The following is a 7,562-nucleotide window of genomic DNA, read 5'->3' as shown; positions in this document are numbered from 1 at the left end:
AGAAAAGAAAGAAAAAACCTCACAAAAGTTGGAAGGGCTCTTTTTTAAGTTTCATCAGAAAGTTCAGAAACAAAACTAGGTCACTTCATTTGCAACTTGGGAGATGAGGTGTAAGCAAAAGCGGAGAAGTGTTTTGCAAAGTTTAGTATCTAGGGTCACTTCAAATTCTCAACTGCAACCTGCACAACTGAGCGCGGCTTTATCCTGGAGAAAGGAGGCGACGTCTGTTTAAGCCCAAGCACAAGATGCTGAGAGGTAAAGCGGGTTCAGTACCTGGTCGAGTAGTCAGTCCTCGGTCGGCAGCCGGGCGGGCGTCAACAGGCTCGACTGGGCACAGGAAGCAAGAGACACAGAAAAGCAAACAAGACAAATCGAGATGGTGAGTCGTGGCTCCCAGACACAGAGCAGGGAAAAGCATGTGCAATAAACAAGTTACCAAAAAGCAGCAGCTGGAAAAGAACCACAGCCAGTTAATCCCAAGCATCACAGCACGGGAGGGGCGCCGCTTCAGAAGGCTCAGGGCTATTGATGTGCCCATCTTGCTCCTTCGTTTCTCTAATAAAAGCACTCCCCAGGATGTGCACTGACATCAAAGGGGAGGGGATGGAGGGTGGATTCTCCTCTGCACTAGCTTAGAGATGGTGTCTTGGCTTTTGATTAGAAATAAAACATATTATACCCTGCCCAGCAGAAAAACCTTAAAGATACCTCCTTTTACAACTGCGCAATCTTATCTTACAGTTAATTAACTACAAAAGGACTCTCTTAAATCTCCAGGGGAAATGCAAATATGAATGTGCCAGGAGAGCAAAGTCTCACCACATAATCTGCCATTTAGCGAATCAAATCTGGCCTTCATTTGCGGGCAGAAGAGATAAACCACAGTCTCTCTCTCTCTCTCTCTCTTTTTTGTCAAAAAGCTGGTTTCCATCTGATAGATGACATACAGCTGAAATGTGTGACATGAAGATGCTTCCTTTTATATTTGTCGGCATTCCCAATTTTTCCTTCGTATGTGTTCTGGGCCTGACCCAAAGAAAGCAGAGTGAGCTATTCTCCACCATTGCTCACCATCAATCATCTGGGCTTCCCAAAGTGCTTCTGATTCTCAGAAAATATCTTCTTGCACTTATATGGGTCTTTGAAGAAACCAGGGAGGGGCAGAGAAGCAAGACTTTTAAGATTAATAAATGGCCAAGGAAGCTGATGGAGGAGAAAAAGCCCTTTGGTAAGGCCTGGAGATGTGAAGGGAAGAGGGAAGGAGAAAGTGAGCACAGGTACTGATGGAGACCAAGTGCTCTCGAGGAGGTCGGCTTTCCGCAACTTCAGGGAAAACATCCAGCTTACTGAAGCACACAGGCCAGGCGTGTGAAGGCGAGATTTAGGTCCAGATGCCACATGTTGTCAGGAACAATGAGGGGGGAGAAAGTGGCAGTAAGCCAAAGATTCAAGACATAAGAAATATTTATAGGAGGACATTTGGGTGAAATAAAAAAGAAATGGCTCCGTCTTTTCTCCTGTAGACTGGTGGTGTGGTGGAGCGGAACGGACAGCAGAGGCATCTAAATCCAGGCCCGACCTTCACAGTGCCTGTGACCTTGGGCAAGCGACCACGTCTGAGGCTCTTTCTCCACAGGGAAAACAGAAACAGTAACATCTCTATCTTCTCATTGCAGTGAGGGACAAATAACTCTTAAAGCCTGTTTCAGAAACTCCTCTGTACTTATTAAGTATTCCATTATTAGATACTCTATAGTGACCAGTGCTGTGAGGATGACCAACCTCTAGTATGCTTCATTAATGCACCAGAAGACATACTTCCTTCTGCAACTCACAAATACAGCTCAACAACGAAGTTTAGTTTCCCTACATTTCATCTTTGTTCCCATCTGCAATAACCTGTAACGAATGACTTTATTACTCCTCATGAAACTGAGTTGGTTGAAGGATTATCATACTTTCTCAGAAGTTCCTGAAGACTAGGGCCCCAAATTGTGCTTCAGCTGCAGGTAAGAACACACCAAACCACATGCACAAGGGAAATAAGCACTGTGAGGGGTGATCTCATATATCAACAGGTAAGTCATTAGGAAACGTATATTTGACTCAGGGGAAGACAGTTGTGTTTCTGGTTTAAATGTAAGCTGAAGAGCTGGTCGGCCCAGGGTTCATTGCTAATGAACCAGTTACATTCTCTGTGATTTTTAGCAAATGACATTGTTTCTGAATCTCAGTTTTATTGCAAATAAACAGGGTTTTTCCAGGGTTCAAATGGACATACTTATGCGAGAGAAACTGTACCAATGATAGAGCACTATTCCACAACTGCTGAAGGGAGTAATGAAAAAGCATCAAATGTGCGTAGAAAAAAGTCTAAAAGTCATTACCACCATATGGTATCATTAGTTATCTCAGAGAGAGAAGATTATTCTTATAAATTTCTGTCTTTTTTTTAATGGGCATGTATTACTTGAGAATAGCAATAAGACCTTTCCTATTTTTTAGAAAGATTACATAGTAATCATTTCAGTGATTTAAACAGTCATCTGCTTTAACAGTTCAAACCTGACTTAGCATGCGCTAATGTTCAAAAATTAAGTAGCTCTTAAGTTGAGGGAGCATGGATCACGAAAGGCTTTTTTCTTTTAAAGGCAATTATGACTGATGGATGTGTTACTTAGCTCAATGTAAGCATTTCACATTGTATATCAAAGCAGTACACTGAACCCCTCATAAATGCATCAATGTACAAAGATATGATTTAATAAAAAATAATAATAAAAAGACAATTATGACATCCTTGCAAAAAAAAAAAAAAACACACACACACACACACATCAGCAAGAGAAAGAGTGCAGTATTTCCCTATCCAGTGCAAATACTTTCTAATTTTTCACATGGACCTTTACTTACTGAACCAGAAAGTAACTTCATCAATATAAAGCATTCAGAACATTTTAACTGAATTTTTAGTATATTAAAAATAAGAAATAGATTCTCCTAAAGAGTTAAAATAAAATGTAAGCACTAATGTGTTATTCCCTTACTCTCAGCAGCTTTGAATCAAATCTTTTGTTATAAGAGGAGAAATAGAATGATCATGATTGTGGGATTTTTAAGTTTGTTAGTTCCGGTATTATTTGTTATAGACCCAAGCTAGTGCTGCCCTGTATACCCTGTCCAGCAGGACTAAGGAACAGCAGGGACCCAGTTTTACACAGGAATAAGAGAGTCTTGAAAAGGACTGATGGTAGGTTTAAAGACAGGTATTATTTAACCTTTCACCATTTAAATCAGCTTCCTCTTTGCCTCTTCATATCTACTTAAAAGTATACCAGAGGGCAGCGTCACGCTACAAATAAGTGAATCCTGTTAGAAGACCTGTTGTGTCTTTAAAAATATTATAGTATTTCATGGACGTATTATTTACAAAAGGCAGACTGCTGGCCCCAAAGACTTTCTGGTGGCCACTGCATGCCCCCAGTGGCCTTCTCAGGCAGTCATGATAAAGTGGAGCAAACAAAATGTTATCAACACAAATGCCTCTGGCCAGATCGTTTTGTGATCCCTGACAACAGTTGTATAACAAGAGCCTCATTTGAATTTTGCCATTCGTTTAGATTTTATGGATTTGCAATCAAAGAGCAAACATTTCTTAAGGCAAATTGCAGCTATTCAAGAGCCTATCAGGTTGGAAAACTGTCTGAGATATGCTTATTTTAAATTTCAATGTAAATTAAAACAATGTCTGGGCATCAGACCTTCCTGTGGACTTGACTGTTACTGAGAAAAAGAATGCATTTTCTGGTAAACATTCGAAGCTGTAATGATAAGGATTGCATGAACAATGAAAGGAAATGCTTGGAGAATGTTAGATATTTTCAGTAGCTCTATGTGTGTGCATATGTCTGTAAAAGGAAGGATGAAGAAGGAACAAGTGCATAGGGAGGAGAGCAGAGGGATGACCGGATCTCCTAATATGGCTTGTCATAACCATTCTTTTAAAGATAAGCTGTTTGGGCAATATGGTGATTCATCTGGAGATAGGCTGATAAAAATCTCTCTAATAAGATCCTGGTTCCATTAAAAAAAAAAAGCTACCGCTGAACATTTACCATGTTCCTGGTACTCTGCTACAAGCTTTTTTTGTGCCTTCTTATTTAATGTTCGCCCTGAGTTAGAAATTATTATCAACCTTACTTTACAAACTGTCAGACAGCCAGAGAGGCCGAGTAACTTGCTCAGAAGCAGAAAGTAGAGCTGGAATTAAACCTAGATTTGTGTCACTTAGGAATGAGGTGCAGGACTTAATATCCCACAAGAGGGTGGGTACCGTGGAAGCGGTTCTGACAGTCACTAAGAGAGGGGCGGGAAAGGGGACCCCAATGGATTTTAGTGGAGGGCTACCAAAGATGTCAGACACTGTGCCCAGGGCGATCCCAACAAATAAAAATGGCCCTGCACCCTACATGGTTCTCTAATTTCCCACTGGACACACAGGTGTTTATGACAATGTAAACCCAGAACTAATGCCATTTTATATTCAAACATGAAGCATTTTTGTAGCTTTTAATTTGGAAAATGACATCACTGTGCTTAAGCTGCTTGTAAAGCCTGAACCAAAACAGCCCCCCCCACCCCCATATCAGCCTGAATCTGACACTGTCACGTCCCTCCGGGGGCAGGCAGTCGATTGTGACACAAGCTGCTGTTGGACCTGAGCACTCACGTGTTGAAACACATTATCAGTTATGCCCATTACACTGATTTGCCCCGAAACGTTGCCAATTTTATTTAAAAATTGATCATTGAGGAAACTTATCAAGACAGTTGTAAGAAGAATTTTGGGTCTGATTATAAGGAGACCCACAACTCAAGACTCAGAGCTCTTAAGTACTATTTCCTTCTCATAGTGTTACAGAAGCAACAATACATCCCTTTGTGACAAAGTATTAAAAAAAAATTCCTACCAAAAATCACTACTGAAGAACTTACTCTCCAGGCACCTCCACTTCCTCATTTGAAAAAATAGTCATAAAAATAATATATGGCATACAGTATGCATTCTTTACATACCTGCCTTTATTATTATAAGAGTTAAGAAAATAATGGGAAAATAAAAATTAAAAAAATGTTATCGCCTCCATTTTCCATGTGTAGAATTGCCTCTTGAATAATATATTGTGGGTCCATCTTGTATGGGGCTGATAACTCCGAGGGTGACCCTCCCCTGAATGCAAACTAGGACCTTTGGGAAACAAGAGGCTTTTTATCTGACAGTGGTCAGGGCAATCATGAGTAGGTGGTGTTTTACCATCTATACAATGGAGCTGGATCTTTTCCAAAAAATGTCACTTTATTTACTTTGTAGCATAAAAAAAGGTAAAGAATAATTCACACAAACATCATGTCATTTTAATGACTACATAGTATAACTCCTAATAATTCCTTCTTAAAGTAACACAGAAATGAAATATTTTATTACAACAAAGGGGGAAAAAAATCACCCCTTAAGAACCAAAAAAGATCTCTCTTTCTGTCTCTGTCTCTCTCTCACACACACATACGTCTATCTACCAGAACAATCTCGCCCCCTCAGGGGACTCGTACCTTCATTTTCTGTGTTGGCTGGCACGGAGTCGGCCCCAAAAGAATGCCAGGGCTGGAGGTCGTCCAGGCTGAACTCGCCGTTCGCGGGAAGAAGCTCCACGGTGGTTTTCGTTTCAGTCAAAGATGGCATGAGAGCATCGTTTCCATAACTGATTCTTGGTTCGCTGATCATGTTTGCCAAGACATCATCCGAGTAGTTTTGCTCTTTCTGAAGCAGCTCATCTAAACGAAACAAAACCGTCCCCGGGGTGAGTGGAGGGAGCCCCAGCGGCCGCCACCGCGTTACTGCCCGTCGGGCGCCACCTCCACTGCCTTACACGCTGCTTCCTCACTGACTTATCTCAAGTTCTGCTGGTCTAGTGAAAACCTTCGAATCACGTTAGAGCATTGAAATGTATCTTTTACTGTGAAAAAAAGAGCTTATTGGATTATAACCTGGTATCAAGTGTTACTACTGTTTTAAAAAATGACCCAAGGTATTGAGGTCTGTGAATCTCCTGTTATGTTACCAAGATTTGCCAGGTTTTTCCATGTGTCAAATATTGTTTTAAATTGGAGGTCCAGAGAGAACGTATGCGCTATTAACAACAATCTGATTCACTAGTATCTCATTTTCCAATCACACCCAGGCCAAGAGTTTATGTCATCTGTTATGACACTGCAGACACACATCCCTGGTTAGTGTTATTGCTGGAGCAAGTGAAGAAGATACAAATCAAGATTTAAATTTGATACGTAATATTTTATTATCATCCTTCAAATTAGCTCTTCAATTGGTAAAAAAGAAATGATCTGAAAGACTTACATTCTGTTCAAATATACCTGTTAGAATAATTTGATGGAATAGCATTAATACATACGATTAATAAGTTTCCATAAAGTCAGTTTTATTGCAAGACAATGGAATCCTAAGCCTATCAGTCCTCTTGCAGTTTAATTTGAGTTATGTATCGCCATTAGCTGTAGCACCATTCTAAAATTCAATATTTGATGCCAATAGTGACTTTTTCCTTCCAGATAAAAGGCCCATTCGATGTCCTCCTTTTCATGTTATACAGAGTTCTAGCTAGTGGCTAACGAGGTAGCCAGTGTCTGATTTAATAAATTAAATGGGCATTTCTTTTACATAAATTGTGTGCTTCTGACTGTTAGTCACTTACTATACTCAAGAGAGGATATTGGTGTTTGCATTTTCACCCCAAGAGGGAGTAACATTCCCCAGGGAGGAGCTCTCGGGCCTCCCCTGGGGCCACGGTGTCCTTGACCTCTGTGCGGTATTGACTATCACTTACCCTCCTTCCACACCTGTAGCAGCCCGTATAGCCTATGGCTAAGAGGAGTGAGCGTTATAGGAAATACCTGTAATGGAACACCTTGGTGAAAAGGGCATGGAGAGAGATTTGGTTCTAACAAGCATGAGTGAGCTCCCGAGATGAGAGCATTGGTGAATTGGCAGTCTCTACACCTGTGGTGTTGAGAAGCACGAGCTCAGCCTTATATTAGGCTGGAGGAGAAGGCAGTCGGGAGCATGCGCATTCTATCACGGATCCACTTACTCTGACTCTCTTTCCTCTCCTGCCTGCAGGACGCCGGCACGGTGTCTCTGCTGAAGATTACCAAGCTCTGCTAAAGACTAAGATCTATCTGTTCTAAGAAGACCTTTACTCTCTCTAAGATACTCTGTCTCTCTCTCTCTAGCTAAAGTAGATAGCTCTCAGGCACCTACGAGAAACTGTTCCTGAGCAAGGTAGCTTAGTGGTCCGTGTCCAGAACCTACCTAAGCTGGGCCAAGAGACCTGGCCAGTCCTGGGCCCTGACAAGTGGTGTCAGAAGCGGGATAAGTGAACGCCACTGACAAAGGGTGCTTTGAGCAGGATTCAGTGAACATGGACCAAGAGGGAAATAAGCTTTAGCAAAATAAGAAAAAAAGACAAATAGAAATGCTTAGAGGG

The 7,562-nt window shown here is 41.3% G+C and overlaps 1 protein-coding gene across 4 annotated transcripts in view; it reads right to left on the bottom strand.

Annotated features, from left to right (window-relative positions):
- Positions 1–7,562, bottom strand: part of APP (amyloid beta precursor protein) — a 272,685-nt gene that overhangs the window by 20,572 nt on the left and 244,551 nt on the right. For 2 of the 4 annotated variants that reach the window (XM_023509699.1, XM_023509702.1), the window contains 2 exons: positions 5,611–5,832; positions 274–327 (listed from right to left, as the gene is read on the bottom strand). In XM_023509699.1, the coding sequence (XP_023365467.1) occupies positions 274–327; positions 5,611–5,832 (276 nt within the window). The remainder of the gene's footprint in view (positions 1–273; positions 328–5,610; positions 5,833–7,562) is intronic. The other 2 variants (XM_023509700.1, XM_023509703.1) reach the window with 1 other exon arrangement.

This window comes from Otolemur garnettii, unplaced genomic scaffold, assembly GCF_000181295.1.
Source record: "Otolemur garnettii isolate 467f Iridium unplaced genomic scaffold, OtoGar3 scaffold00009, whole genome shotgun sequence".
Taxonomy (NCBI): Eukaryota; Metazoa; Chordata; class Mammalia; order Primates; family Galagidae; genus Otolemur; species Otolemur garnettii.
Note: the sequence above shows the minus strand (reverse complement) of the source record. Positions and strands in the feature narration are given on the sequence as shown.